Source organism: Tenrec ecaudatus, chromosome 16 (assembly GCF_050624435.1).
Source record: "Tenrec ecaudatus isolate mTenEca1 chromosome 16, mTenEca1.hap1, whole genome shotgun sequence".
Taxonomy (NCBI): Eukaryota; Metazoa; Chordata; class Mammalia; order Afrosoricida; family Tenrecidae; genus Tenrec; species Tenrec ecaudatus.
Window position 1 is genome coordinate 45,628,519 of NC_134545.1, and position 15,125 is coordinate 45,643,643.

General features: G+C 54.8%; 1 protein-coding gene across 47 annotated transcripts in view; it reads left to right on the forward strand.

The window, feature by feature from the left end:
• CAMK2G (calcium/calmodulin dependent protein kinase II gamma) overlaps window positions 1–14,996 on the forward strand; it is a 64,532-nt gene extending 49,536 nt beyond the window's left edge. For 4 of the 47 annotated variants that reach the window (XM_075534181.1, XM_075534186.1, XM_075534183.1 and 1 more), the window contains 8 exons: window positions 2,322–2,354; window positions 5,465–5,509; window positions 7,245–7,293; window positions 8,416–8,634; window positions 10,366–10,441; window positions 10,822–10,916; window positions 12,349–12,522; window positions 13,019–14,996. In XM_075534181.1, the coding sequence (XP_075390296.1) occupies window positions 2,322–2,354; window positions 5,465–5,509; window positions 7,245–7,293; window positions 8,416–8,634; window positions 10,366–10,441; window positions 10,822–10,916; window positions 12,349–12,522; window positions 13,019–13,080 (753 nt within the window). In that variant the 3' untranslated portion in view covers window positions 13,081–14,996. Of the gene's footprint in view, window positions 1–2,321; window positions 2,355–4,277; window positions 4,347–5,464; window positions 5,510–7,244; window positions 7,294–8,415; window positions 8,635–10,365; window positions 10,442–10,821; window positions 10,917–12,348; window positions 12,594–13,018 lie in introns of all 47 variants that reach the window. The other 43 variants (XM_075534178.1, XM_075534182.1, XM_075534180.1 and 40 more) reach the window with 16 other exon arrangements.
• Window positions 14,997–15,125: the final 129 nt, after the last annotated feature.

Sequence of the window (15,125 nt, forward strand, 5' to 3'; positions counted from 1 at the left end):
GCAGGGGTTTGGGGTTTGTTGTTGTGTAAAGTGTTCAGAGGGAGATTTCTTTGTCGCTCTTCCCTCCTTCGGCAAGACGCTAGAAATGTGAGCATTGCTTGGAGCACCTTGTCTACCTTGTGCCTTTCTGTTGAAGAACGTAAGGTTCTGTTCAAGTGTCTTTGAAGATGGATGCCAAAGCCCCAGGATCTGCAGAACTGTGGGCGCCACTTCTGAGGACAAGACTTAGGTGCCCAGTTCACAATCCCCTGAGGCCTGTTGTCTAGAACATTGCTTCTCAAACTTATTTGGGGCTACTGCCCTCTTCTCAGAAAAGGCGGGGCACTGACTCATTGCTTCTTTCCCCTCATCCTCCTAAAGAAAAACTTTTGTGCTGTAGCCCCTGGTCCAGGTACAATGTGGGTATCTGCTCCAGCACTTCTGCAGTGCCCGACCATCGTTCCAGCATCCCCCCCAGAGGTTGGTATTGTCCTCTTTAGAAAACATGGATCTAGGACAACTTGTGTATTCCACTGATTTTTTTTTTTCAAAAAGAAAGAAAGAAAGGCAAATAAGGATATTTTTATTTCTGTAAGTATTATTTGAATATTTGTTTAAATAACTCAAAAACGAAGCTGAACCCTTTTAAATTTTTTCTCCTTTATTTTTAGTTTAAAAATCTCCATTAAAAAAAAATAATGGTGAAATAAAGTTGTTTTTTTTTTTTAAATGGTTTGGCTCTTCCAGTAGTGCTGGCCCTGTGCTGGTTGAGAAGGTGCCCAAACTGTGTGGCTGAAAGGAGTCGAGAGAAGTTCAAAGTTATCCACTGACCTGGGAAGCAACCTTCGAGTGGTGGAAGATTATACAGAGTTATCATGCGGCACAGTTTAGGAAAAAGCAAGCCAACACTGAGAAAGTTGGGAATCTGTTCTTTTTTTAGGTTGACAAGCAGACAGCAAAACCAGTTTGCTAGCTTACTCCTCAACTCAACACACCTTGGCCATCATGTCCTACCTGTGAAGGTACGCCGCGAATTCCTGTGAGAGCCCGGAGAGAAGACATGGTCCTTCCCTCGAGGAGGGAAACCTCTGTCTCGTTCAGTGTAGGCTAGGTGGCTTGCACATAGGTGCCTGTAACGGAACTCTCTTTTCTGAAGGATACTTTGGAAATAAGTCTTATGTGGAGGCAGCTAGGAAAAATTGATAGAAATCATACCTAATTTAGGTTTTTCTTTCAATCTGGGCCATTCTTTTACGTATGTATAGTTCCCTGCTTTTGAATATGATGTATCCCCCTAAAGCATCTTCTACAGTAGGTTGTAAGCTCCTTGAAGACAGGAGCATTTTGTTTGATACGGCCAGTGCTCGATCTCCAGTGCCTAGAACAGCCCACAGTGAGTATGTGTCGGGTGCTGTTAAATTAATGTGCAGAAGTCAGACAATAAACGCAATATTCCACGGTGTCCCTGTCGCTCAGGGAGCTGATTATAAAATTCCTAAGTACCTTCACCGGCTAGACTGTCTCTAGACAGTCTCTGAGAGATGGTTCCAGTGTGGCTTTAACCCTGAGCTCTTAGTTCACGTTTGGGCATGAAGTCCAGTGAGCATCCAATTGAAGCCAAAAGCCCATTGCTCTCAGCCTTCCTCACGCTTGACATCTGTTTCTCTGTGAGACCTGCACTTTCATCTTCCCATTTCCTACTAATAACCAAATGCACTGGAGCATTCAGGTCAAACAAACAAGGGCAGCCGGCCTAACAAGACGATCTGCCAGCCTCTGACTGCTCATCAGATACCTTTCAAAGATCTGCAGCTCCATGTGAAAAAACAAGTCGGAAAGCCGAGCACACCCCGTCGTTGCTTTCTAACGTGTGTGTTTTTAAATAAATGGTGCTTTATTTGAAGTGTTAAAACTTCAAATGCATTTTCAAACGGTGGCAGCCTGTGGTAGCTTTTGCTATTTCCCTCTTGGCTGCTGACGCCACTTTCAGACAGAAAATAAGCAACTTTGTACAAGTAAGCCTTGCAGCGCAGGTCTGAGAAGGGACAGAAAGACACTACTTAGCTGACAGAGAAGCCTTGTGGAAGCCTTCTCGGCCAAGCTGGGCCACCTCAGGAGATACCGAGTCTGTGTCTGTGACCCTGACCGCAAAGGGGTCCTTCCTCTCGGGCTTTGTGTGCATAGGTGCTGTGGTGACCGCGCTGGTGCTGGACTCGAGGCTCCTCCTTCCACTCTTCTCTGCCCCGGTGCAGAGCCGTGCCGCGCACCGATCTGCAGCGCCTCTGCTTCTCTTCTTACCTCCTCTTTCCCCTTCTCTTTCCCTCTCGCTGTGGTGTGTCCAGAAAAGGAAGTCGAGCTCCAGCGTGCACCTGATGGTGAGCCCTGCCTGCCCACCCATCCGCCTCCTCCATGCTGCCTGCACCCGCCTGCCAGCCACGCAAGCCCATTGCCACGCGCGTGTGTGTGCTCCACTCATCCTCACTGCATGTCTGTGCTGTGTGGGCAGCTGTGGCCTGTCCTGCCAGGCGGGGGCCATTGCCCAAGGTCACCAGTGGCCTAGACAATGGGCGTTGGAACAGGTGGTGAGGCACCCCCTGCTGTGGAGGCTGTGGGCCCCCTGCAGGTCAGGGCAGGAAGTAAAGCTGGCACAGACTTGGGGGCCAGGTGGCAAGCTCAGGGAGGGCCCCCAACCCCAGCCCCGCCGCCTCACTGTCGCTCAGGAGGAGAGACCTGCCCACTGACGGTAGCTGCCTCTTTCAACAGGCCTGCGGGCCGTGGACCTCTGGAAGGTGGCAGATGAGCTGGTTGTAGGCTCGTGGCACTGAGCCCTGCTCTCCTGGCCTTTTCCCTGGTGCAAGTGCCCATTCTCAGGTTGTGCCCTACATTTCACTCTTCCCACACAGCTTTCGGGGGCTACCAAACGAATGTATCTTCTTTCTCAGAGGACACAGGGCTTCCGTGGGAACTTGGCAGCCCAGAGTTACTAGGAAGCGCTCCATTAAAGCCGCAGCTGGAGCTGCTCGGGTGATGCCCCCACACACACCTCGGGAGAGAGTGCCATTCCTGGACCCCCTGGGGTCCTTGACCCCCCTGGGAGACTTCCGCGCCACTGGCCTTTGCAGACAGGACCGTCTTCTCCGGCTAGCCCTGGCAGCCAGACTCGCACTCTGCCCCTTCCAGGTTGCAATGGAAGAGGCCTGCGACTTTGGGGACTGTAGAGCTACTTCCTGATTGTTGCTGGGACCTCCTCTTCTCTCTCCAGCAGAGTGCAGGCTTGGGGCTTGACTTGAGGTTCCGTGCTGACTCAGCCGTTGACAGGACACTCGGGGTAGATAGCTTCTAGTCTGGCCCAAGGGGCCTTAAGAGAAAGCTCTGGGCATGAAGAAGTTGGCCAGCCTGGACGGCTAGGAGAAAAGACTCGTACCGTAGCTGTGACGGTGTCCTGTCCGCACCCTGCCGGGGACCAGAGCCTCATGTTTGTTCCTCTGCCTCTTGAAGAACTTGGAGGCATCAGGCTGCCCTCCTGTGATCTCTGATCTTGCTGGGACACATTCCCCCTCCCCCCTCCCCAGGGGAACCTTGAGTGTACCTGGTGAGGGACTCAGACGAGGCAAAGGGTATCAACTGGCTTCATACCCTGGGGACTGAGTCACTTTGAAAGACAAGGGTCTGTCTGTTTGGAAGGGTGGCCTACTCCTTCTACTCCGCTCCCACTGAGCTCACCTGCCCCTCCTTGAAGATACGCCAGGCAGAAAGGGCACCTGCGCAGCAGCCCTCTCTGTGCCCTGGGCTCAGGGTGCATTTGGTAGCCAGCACTGAATTCTATCCCTGGCCTCTGGACACCAGCTCCTGGGCCAGGTGTTCTTTCTCTTCTTACTCCTTTTCAGTTCGAACTGGGTTTGTAGGGGAGGGAGGAAATCCTGGTCCAGACGAGCAGCAGGTCCTGCCCACAGATGTGAGGCTTGGGGGCTTCACTACCTTGCAAACCACGGTCTCTCCTTGCCGGGTAAAGCGCAGGAGAAGATTCTGAGTTCCTTCCGGTCAAGTTCGACTGTAACGAGATGGCACCGGGAGAGATGCCTTGAAGCGTGTCTCTGGGCTGGGCCCACTTGAGGACGCCTCCACGGCCCACCCCTTCTGTTCCTCTCTCCAGCCATCTCCCAGGCCCCTCGTGTTAGGGAGGGCACATCACATCGGGCCGAGCTCTTGCGGCCCAGGGGGCACGGGAGGGCTGGGAGGCAGATGTGAGCTGCTTTCCTGAGTCTGGAGGAACTAAACCATCTGTTTTCTTGTCTCAGCCACAGAGCAACAACAAAAACAGTCTCGTAAACCCAGCCCAAGAGCCCGCGCCCTTGCAGACGGCCATGGTACCTCTGACTACAGCGTCTCCGCCTCTGCCCTGGCTGCCTCCTGCTCCTCTCCTTCCTCTTCCTCCCCCTCGCCCCCACTGCCTCAGCCTTGTCCCCTGTGGTCCCTTTGAAGAGTAGGCTGCTGTGTGTGTGCCTGTGTGTGTGCCCGATCATCCATCCCCCGCCATTGTCCCCCTGGCCATGTCCCCTCCTGCACGGCAGAACTGCTGCTCCCGCTCCTTTTGCTGTTGGGGGCGGGTGGGAAGAGTGATCAGGGCTCTCTGCGGAATCTCCCAGCCCCCACCGGGGACCCCTAATGAATGGGTCTGCTGTGTGGGCCGGGAAGGTGAGTTGCTTATACAAGTTGAAGCTTTCTTGGGACCATCCGTTCTTGAAAGTCGCCTCATAAAAACTTGTCTCGGCTTCTCCTTTGCCTCAAAGCCAGCATTGTGGAGGCCCCCGCCTTCTGGACAATGCACAGATCATTGGGTTTCCATTGAGCCCGTGCTGCCTGAGTTCTTCCTGGGCTCTTCCAGGGACTCTGGGCTCTCTGGGCCACAGGAGCTGCAGAGTGGGCGAGCGGGGGTCCGGGTGGGGTGCTCCCTGACTCCTGGCAGACTCGTGCGCCTGACTCGGTGCTGTGGGGACAGGAACTCGATGGAAGGCAAAGGGGTGTGAAGCGGGCAGCTCTGTGGATCTGGTCTTTGGGGAAGACCTCGTCATGGGCTCTCCCGGTGTCCCTGCCTCCCACACCCCCCTGATGGTCACAGCTAGCAGGCCTGGCCCAGGTCCTTGGGTCCACAGTTCCTCCGGTGCATTTGCCCCGTGGGCCACCCTGGGAGAAGAACATCAGAGCCAGCATGGATCGGGACCAGATCCTCTCCCCTTGCCTTCTCTGGTTCCACGAAGTTCCAGGCTTCTCCTTCCGACTAGTCACTGCCTTCCCTTTAAATCCAGACCCCACGGAGCCCCAGCTGAGGCAGAACATTTTGCCTGTAGCCAGGCCTGGGGAGTCATTGGAAGGGTCTGCATCGTAGGGGTAAAGCAGTATCAGGTGGAGGGCAGGGTCCCTCAGGGAAGAGCTGTCTGGAGGTCTGAGCCCACGTCCAGAGGGTAATTCTCCTCTTCCCCCACAGGAGCCACAAACCACCGTGGTACACAATGCCACAGATGGGATCAAGGTGAGTGGCCCCAGAGCCTTTTCCTGCTTTGCAGGGCAGCGGGACACAGGCAAGCTGGGTCACGGGAGCAGCGGACCCTGTGGCTGGCAGCCTGTGCGGTGAAGTGTTTGCAGAGTCTAGGCTGAAGGTACCGAGTCTGTTGGGGGCTACCCGCCGAGAAAGGGCATTGTGCTTAGTGATTCCGAGCCAGTGTCCTGCGGTCCGAAAGACTTTCACCCTCTGCACTTCTGTTTCCTTCCGGATGAATGGTGATGTTTAAACGAGAGGCTGTGTTAACGACAGAGGCAAGGGGATAGTCAGACCCCAGAGCATTTTCCACGTCTCCCCTCTTTAAGCCTCGGCGGACTTGTCTCTTAGTGTCGCTAATGTTTAGCGAGCATTGAACCCAAACATCATCTGGTTTACAGAGGTGACAAGGTGGAGTCCTTTGTCCATCGGGACAGTTTAGGTGAGGGGGTGCAGGGGAAGCAATAATAAAGCCATGATCCAATAAAGGTAGAATCCAATAGTAGTAAATCCTGTGAAGGAAATGGTACAGTAGTGAGATAGTCTCTGAGGCCTTAAACTTGGAAAGGGTCTCTCAGAAGGTGATAGTTGGGCTAAAATCTGAGCAGCGGGAAGGAGGCGGCCAGGCAGAGTGCCCGGCGCAGACGGAGCCGTGGCAGGCGTGACGACGAGCAGACAGCGAGTGGAGCGTGCAGCGTGGTGGGCACGGGCCGTGGCGGGAGGGCGTTGGCACTGGAGGAGCAGGTTGCTCTGGCCGACCTGGCAGCAGTGAGAGCCCCTCGGCAGTTCTAGTCCAGGGAGTTCATACCACCAGGTTTCTGTTTGAAACAGAACCATGGTGCCGGCCGGTGCCAGGGAGGAAGCAAACAGTGGAGCAGAGAGACCAGGAAGCTGGGCTCGGCGTTCCGGTACAAAAACGATGGTGGCTTGGAGGGAGGAGCGTGCAGCTGGAGGAACGAAATAGGAGACTGGGACCCTACGAGACAGGGAGGACACCGAGGACCAGGCTAACGCCAGGCTTTGGCCCAGTGGAGGAGTACGTAAGAGTCTTGGAGGACACTTGGGAGTGTAGATTTCTTTTCTTTTTTTCAGTTTTATTGACACGTAATCCAGAATCATACCATTCAGTTGTTCGGTCTTGTCAAGAATTGTACGATCATTGCCACAAACAGTTTCAGAACACTTTCTTTTTTGTGTCCCCCATGACTAAGTCACCTTTAAAATGAGCTGTGTCATCATCCCATTCCGTTCTAGTGCTCCCTCCTCCTCCCCGCCTCTCGCATCCCAACAAGCCCTCCCACCCGTTGCTATCCTGTGCGTCCACTCCTCCGGTGCTTCACCAACTGTTAAACCCAACAGCCACAAGACAGGACAAAAACAACACAGTGGGCAGATAGAGTGCCCCCGTGAGCAGGGGAAAGAAACGACCTCCATCCTTATCCAGAGCCGGGATCACGCCAGAGATGCCAGCACCTAGAACAAATTCAGGTCGGGTCTCAGGGAGGTCAGCTGGCCAAGAATCCAGTGTGATCCCGCCCGCCTAGTCCGGATCACAATGCTCTGTGTTTGAGACTCAGGCCGTTGGGAATGGAGGGTTTCACGAGACAGGCGGCAAGAGTAGCAGTAGAACTTTCCGTGGTGCCCTCCTTTAGGGGCATAGACTCTGTGCTTGGCTCCCCCGCTCTCCAAGGGCTCAAGTGAACAGGAATGTGTTCTTTCTGACCCACAGGGATCCACAGAGAGCTGCAACACCACCACGGAAGATGAGGACCTGAAAGGTAGGTGCTGGGCCCTTGGTGGGGGAAGGGACCCCAGCAGTGACCCAAACACCTTGGCTTCAATGGGGCACCTGCCTTGTCTGCCCCGAGAACTGGAAATGATGGCTCCTCTCGACCCAGGAGAGAGCTTGGCATAAAAGCTACTCAGATTTTCCTGCTTTTCCCAGACTCCTGGGATATGGAATCTATCCCTCGCCTCTCGGGCAACATCACCTAGACCAGAGCCCATCAATTTTAAATAGATGCCCAACCTTCCATTTAAAACACAAGACTGTTTAGGCAAACTGGAATGAGTTGGTCACCGGAGTCAGAAGTCCCTGGCAGGAGTGATGGAGTAGGGACTCTGATACCTATCAGACCACTTTGGCATCTTTGGGCTTTTGGTAGGTGTGCCAGCCTAAGCTTGGAGTGGACTCTCGTGCCACGCACGGGGTGTGGGCGGGAGCGGCAGTCCAGCCCCTGGGAGACTCTCTCCCGCCACTTTACTTTGGCCTCCCGGAATTGCTCCCCACAAGCGACGTGACCATCAGAAAAAGATGGAGGTACACCGTAGACAGTAAGGAGAAACCAGACCTTTCAAACTTAAATAAATAAAAGTGGGCAGCACGCATTTCTAAAAGAGCTCTGGTGGTGCAGTGGTTAAAGCATCCCACTGCTAATCCGAAGGTCAATCGTTTGAGGCCACCTGCCTCCGCATAGGAAGGTGTGGCGGTCAGCCTTGGAGACCCTGTCAGACAGCTCCGCCCTGCCCTCCAGGGTCCCTGGGAGTTGGGTACAGACTGCAGCACAGGGCTTAGTATGGAGGCCAGGGCTGCTGAGATCCAAGACGGCTAGATGCGAGCAGTCAGAGGACCCTCCCTGTGGGGCTCTTGTGGCCTCGCCCCTGAGAGCAGGAGCCCCTGTCCGGCTGTTGAAAGGCTCCTCTGGAAGCCACCAGCCCGGGCCTCTCAGGCAAAGGCGGCAGCGTGGGATGTGGTCCAGTGTCCACAGCAGCCCGAGGCGTCGCCTGGCCCTGGCTCTGCAGCGCCATGGGCTCAGGTCCTACCCGGCTTGCTCGCTCACCTGCCTTGTTCTGTTTGTTTTGGCTGCTCTGCCTTGCCCTGCCCTGCCCTGCCCGGCTAGCTGCCCCGCTCCGCACTGGGAATGGCAGCTCGGTGCCTGAAGGACGGAGCTCCCGGGACAGAACAGCCCCCTCTCCAGGCATGCAGCCCCAGCCTTCTCTCTGCTCCTCAGCCAGTAAGTGTGAGGGAGGCACTTTCTGGCTTCCGTCTCCCTGGCTCGTCCTGAAGCCCCTCAGGGATCCCCACCAGAGCTGTCCGCCCAGCCCAGCTGCCCGTCTTAGTAAGCTTTGGGAGCATGGCTCTGCTAGGGGAGGGGGGGGCTGTTTGGAGGCTCTGTTAAACCTAGGGGGGAGGGGGGAGGCAGATTGGCCAGTGGCCCCTGAGGCTGGGGCCCAAAAACACTTAAGTAGACTGGGAGGAGGGGCGTGGAGGGGGGGTGGGTAGTGGAGGGCCACTGGAACGTGCCAGGGGCTGTGCCCCAGCACTGAGCCAGGAACAAGGGTGGAGGCAGACCTCCGTTCGGGTGGGGGGCTTTGTGGAGGGTGATGGGGAGAATTCGAGAGCAAAAAATTTAGGGGATGTAGTGTTTCCTGAGGGTCAGCATAATACCATGATTTGGAGTTTGGGGTGAGGTAAACATGAGTTCGAATCCCACCATACTCCCTACAAAAACGTAGGTTCACCTCCTAGAGCTGCTGTTTCATCCCCTGTAAATCAGCCCTAAAATGCACCGGCCTGCTAGGGCTGTATTGAAAATCAACTTCCTTGGTACTTGAATCTGTATAGAGGATGTCTGTGTGTGCCGCTCTCCCTGCCCGTCAGCCCTTTGACAGTTCATACGCACAGGCCTCTTCACCCCGAGGGCCCCAGTCAGGTCTTCCAGATGGGCGTGGGGGGGCTGGAGCGGAGCGCGTGCGTGCATGCTTGCACACCTGCTTTCCCCTCTAGAATGTGACTAGAGCTTATCAATTCCCCTAACCCGCTGTTGACCCACCTGAGGAGAACGCTGATGGAGCGGATGGCCGTGGGCCCCTTCCTGGCTGTGCAGCTGCTGCACCTCCCCGTGTCCGCCTGTGCTCCGTGGCTGTGCAGCTGCCCGTGCGGTGGTGGTGCTCTGCTAATGCTTGCATTTGTCTTACAGCCTCTCGCTCCGGTGGGGAAAGGCTGGAGTCCTAGGTCAGCCTGGGGCTGCAGTCAGGCATAGCCTGAGCTCAGTCTGCCCTCCCTCCCCCTGGCAGGGCCCTGCAAACAGTGGCGCTCCCTGTAAGTGCGCTGACGCCTGAACCAGAGCGTCGCCAGCAGTTCCTTGTCTTGGGGCGGGGGGGTAGGGATCTTCAAGCACCCCAACTCTGCCTGTCAGTCTGAGCCTGGCCTTGGTGTTCCCGAGGAACATGTCCTTGTCTGGGAGCTGGCATGAGATTCATGGCTTTGCCAGAGCCTGTCCTGGGTAAACGGCGCTGGCGCCCTAGGGAGGGGCTGTCAGGAAGAGCTCTGTAGTTGCAGAAGCTTTCTCCCAGAAAAGCCCTGTAAGCTTGCTGAGGAGGTGCGCAGAGTGAAGAGAATGCGGCATCTGTCCTGGGGCTCTGCACTTCCATTTGGAGCCTCCTCCCTGGCTGGAGTCTGGAGCACTGAGAGGGGGCGGGGCACTGAGACCTGACTGAGCCCCTTTGGGTGAGAGAAGTGGTAGGATCCATTTCTTGGAGAGGTTGAGCCTGCTAGAGACGAGACGCACAGGCTCTGGGCAGTGCTTTCATGACATGCCAGGGCCTCGGCTGTTACGAGTATTTGCTGAGACGTGGCTGTTGATGGGGAGAGGGAGGTCAAAGCTGGAGGTGAGTGTGTAGAGTGCTGGATGGGGGAAAGGTGGACTCTCTTCCACAAAAGGCCTTAAAACCAGAGAAGAGGAATCTTTGTTAGAGGGTACTCTTTGAAGGACGGGGGAGGTGCTCTTCAGCCCTTTGGAGCCTCCCCAGTCCCACACAGGTAAATCGCTGGGTTTTTCCCCCTACAGTGCGGAAACAGGAGATCATTAAGATCACAGAACAATTGATCGAGGCCATCAACAATGGGGACTTTGAGGCCTACACGTGAGTAAAGCTCTGTTTCCTAGAGACACAAATTATCTCCCAAAGCTTTCCTTGCTCCTGGAAGGTTGCTGGGACTTGGGGAGAAGAGACCACTGGACTTTGGGTGCAGGGTGTCCGGTTAAACACAAGGCCCCTAGTCTGGGAGCCCTTCTAGGTAGATAGATACTCCTGTGAGTCAGCTCATCCCGGTGGTGTCCTGCTGCAGACAGAAAGGACTGGGCTGAGCGGCCCAGCAGGCAGGTCCCTAAGACCTCGGCCTATTTTAAGCAGCCTGGCACATTGCTTAACTTGCAGCTGCAGGACAGGAACTATTGACAAAGAAGGAAGACGGGGAACCCCATAGTAGCCTGACTGACCACTTGTCCTTTTCCCCCTTGCAGGAAGATTTGCGATCCTGGCCTCACTTCCTTTGAGCCTGAGGCCCTTGGTAACCTGGTGGAAGGGATGGATTTCCATAAGTTTTACTTTGAGAATCGTGAGTGGGTTCGTGCTGCTGATACACTCCTGCCTGCCCCTTCTCCCCTCTGGCCTCTGTCCCCACTCACCTTCTCTTCTTCCCAGCTGCCTGTTTCCCTGCCTGTTGCCCCCGGGTCTGTGCGCTTACTTCTGTGCTCTGACAATAGTCTGAAACTAGCCCTTTTGAAGGCACAGCTTAAGGGTCCCACATGCCCACGGCAACTGGCAGAGTTTGCATCTGCCTCCTGGTGGGGCAGTTGCCACAATCAGGTTCACTGGATTTCATGAAGTCTCTCACATCTTCCCAAGAAGGATTGGCAACCATTTGAGATTAGGTTGAGATGGTCTCAGCAAATAATAATGAAACTCTGTGTCTGCAGGTTTCACAATAGAGGAAATTAAAACCCAGATAAGAATGTGTAAGCAAGTAGCAAGGAGCCTCACCGTTGGTGATTTGTAAGCTTGGGACTTGTGGCTAGGCCCTGCCTGAAGGTCCGGGGACGTAGGAGTCTCTGGACACTTCGTAGAAACCTCGGTGTGTACAGGAAAGTCAAACCAGTGCCGCCACCCCTGCCACGATTGCTGTCTCTCTTCTCCCCAAGAACCCCCTTTTCCTGACTGACTGATTTTCTCTTTTCACTTCTTCTTGGCCCTTCCCCATCCCACCCTGAGTTTCATTTTGTCACTGTTTTCTCCCCTGACACCACCCCACTCTACTCAGCTGCAGTGTAAACCCTAGGCCCTCTTAGAGAACTGCTATTAGCCAGCAGCAACTGCAGAGCTCTTAGAAGCTCCCAGAAAGGGTTCCTGTAGCCTCGGTCTCAGCTTGAATTGAGCTCAAATGTAAATCTCAATAAAAGTAACACCATTTGCACAGTGTATTCTGATAACAGCAATCTTAATTGTTTTGTCTTTCTCCCAGAGATGCCTGGGAATATCCTGAGCTTGGTGTTTTGGTGACTCTTGACTACTTTAACTTTGGTGCCCTCCCACCCCTCTCTGCCCCCCCCTTTTTTAAAATCACAAATCTATTTTAAATAATTTACATTCATGATTTGGGACGCCAACCCTTATGAAATCCAAGCATCGGTTAGGGTCACATGGCCCTGCGTTTAAATGTTAGATCATTTGCACTGGCGATTTAACCACCTACTTAATCCCTTATCTTATAAAAATAAGGTCAACCCAGGGCTGCAGCTCCTGCCCCTGAAGCCATGACCCAGTGCCTAATTAGGATTGTAGCTGCTGCCATCACCACCGCCCACCTTCCCCTTCCTTCCAGACCAATGTGCCTAGAGGGTGTAAGGGGACTTGGAGACTCTTAGGAATGGTTGCTGTCCAGAGGGTGAGATTTAGGAGGGTGAGACTGGGAAGCAGGGGTTGGGAGGAAGATGCAGGTCCCCAGGCCTGATGCACCTCCTACCTACTCCACTCTGCCCTGCCCCCTGCAGTCCTCTCCAAGAACAGCAAGCCCATCCACACCACCATCCTGAACCCGCACGTTCATGTAATCGGGGAGGATGCTGCTTGCATCGCCTACATCCGCCTCACCCAGTACATCGACGGGCAGGGCCGGCCTCGCACCAGCCAGTCGGAGGAGACTCGGGTCTGGCACCGCCGGGATGGCAAGTGGCTCAATGTCCACTATCACTGCTCAGGGGCCCCTGCCGCACCGCTGCAGTGAGCTCAGCCACAGGTGCACCTGGGGGCAGGGAGGGAACAGGTGGGATCTGAGGAGGAAGCGGAGGGGGGGAGGCGGCATGTAGGGGAGGAGGTGTGGGCCAGGGCATGGGGTCTGGGCGATAGGTTCCCTGCCCGCGGTACCCATAGAGTGACCTGTGGCAGGTTATTTCTCCTCCCCGCGCCTCGGTTTGATCAGCTGCAAAGAGGGCAAGAGCGGTGCCCACCTTATTGAGGGGCTATGAGGATTAAGTTAGGGACTATAGAGCACTCAGTAAGTGCTCAGCAAACGTAAGACGGTGTTCTTGTTGGCCTTTAGCTTTGTGCCGGCCCCTCGCCTTCTCAGGCAGGTTTGCCACGTGTGCAGTGTGCTTCGTTCCCCGGGACTCCCCTGTGTACTCCGCGTCCTCTGTTGTTACCACATTCTGTCCTGTTTGACAGGGGCATTAGGAGATCCCAGCTGGAGGTCGAACCTTCGCAGCCAGTGGCTCTGGAGGGCCTGAGTGACAGCGGCAGTCCTGTTCGTTTGAGGTTTAAAACAATTAAATTACAAAGCGGCAGCAGCCAATGCACGCCCCTGCATGCAGCCCTCCCGCCCGCCCTTCATGTCTGTCTCTGCTGTACCGAGGTGTTTTTTACATTTAAGAAAAAGAAAAAAAGATTGTTTAAAAAAAAAAGGAATCCGTACCATGATGCGTTTTAAAACCACCGACAGCCCTTGGGCTTAGCATGAAGGCAGGATTTTGAGTGATGCCCATCCTGGCATGAGCAGCGGGCTCACCCAGCAGCCCAGAAGAGGCGAGCTTGGCCTCTGGCCCCCGCGGACTCAGGGGGACCAGGCAGGAACTCTGACAGAGCTTTGGGGCTGCGATGGGATGGCAGCCCCCGAAGTTGCCGGCCTGCACCAGGTATAGGAATGGACTTCTTCAACACGTGCACGGGTGCCTAGAATGCGGCTAATGAGAACGTCGTGGCCATCTGACCTGCCTGGGAGAGAACGCAGCGCTCCCGGCCTGCTCTGGAGGCAGCGAAGATGAGGCCTCACTCAGTGTGAGAGCCCGGACGTTGCTGTACTCTGTTCCATGTTATGTAGAAGGGAAGAGAACTGGTGCTGCAGAAGTGTGTTCGCAATGAAGCCAATGGGAAAGCTCGTGTTAGTCTGACATGCACTTACTTAATTCATCCATTTCTATAGGATGCACAATGCACGTGGGCCCTGATATTGAGGCCTGAACCCTGGCAAGGAAGGGAGAGGAGTTGCCACTTTGCTTCCTGTTTGTTTTCTTATAACTTAGCAAGGAGTGAGCCAGCCGTTGGTCAGGCCTCTCCTTGCGACATCTGGCAGTCCTGTTTTTGTGCTGACTTGGACCATCTTTGTCTGGCCTCTTCCTGGTGGTGGTCTCCAGGCTGATCCTCATTTGGAGCTGGGCCCTCTGCCAAGTGCCCCTGTGGGATTGGGGGGGGGGTGAGACTGTGGGGTGACAGGTGGTGGTTTCTATGCATTCAGGCTCCCCTCAGGGCCACCTCCCTTTAACTCTTCCCTTGCTGCACGTCCGTCTTTGTTCCTGTCGGAGACTGACCTGACTCTCTGGCAAGAACAACAGGTGGCCTCTTGAACGAGGCCTCTCCACTGACCAACGAAAGTTTAGATTTACTGCTGGACAATCTGCATGGGCATCACCCCACTCCCACTTGCATGCCCCCCAAAAGAGGGCTCCGGAACCAGGGCCCCAACATTCATTGTCCCTCTCTATGCTCCAAGAGTCCCATCCAGGGGAGAAAGCTATGCTCTCTACGCAGCAGAGCCGAGAAGGGAGGAGCAACTGTTGAGTTGTCTGCACGAACATCTGCACTTTGGGGAGGGGGAAGGTAGGCAGACCACCGCTGCCCAGACTACCTCCAGGAGGCACAGGAGCTGGGGGGTGGGGGTAGGCAGGGAGAAACAGTTCCAAGGTTGACCTTGGAGCCAGCAAAAGGTCTCCCTCAGGTGCTGGTGCTTGGATTGGGTCAGGCTCCTCCGAGCACCTCATGCATGCCCTGCCCCTTTCCTGCCGCGCAGCCTGCAGTGCCAACACACAGGCACCTTCACCACGGGGTTGGTTTTGCTGGCTTGAAGACAAATGGTCTTAGAGTTCATTGAGACCCCTAGCTTCATATGGCTGCTCCAGCCCCACGTCTCCTTAGCATTCTTCTCCCTTTTCTGGGGCTAATGTCAGCATCTGTAGACAATAGACAAAAACACACAAAAAACTCACCTTTTAAACAGGAAATGGAAGACATTTGATGCAGAATTTTTGCATGATGACATAGAAATAATTTAAAAAATAGTGTTTGTTCTGAATGTTGGTAGACCCTTAATAGCTTTGTTACAATGAAACCTTGAACTGAAAATATTTAATAAAATAACCTTTAAACAGTCCGTTGTGTGACTACTGCTGGAGGTGTATTAGGGGCGGGGGGGGGGGGTAGGTTTCCGCACCCTGAGTTACAAGGGCTTCAACCGTGGCCCTGAGCTGTGCCTTCTCCCGCTCCTTTGTCCCCACCTCGC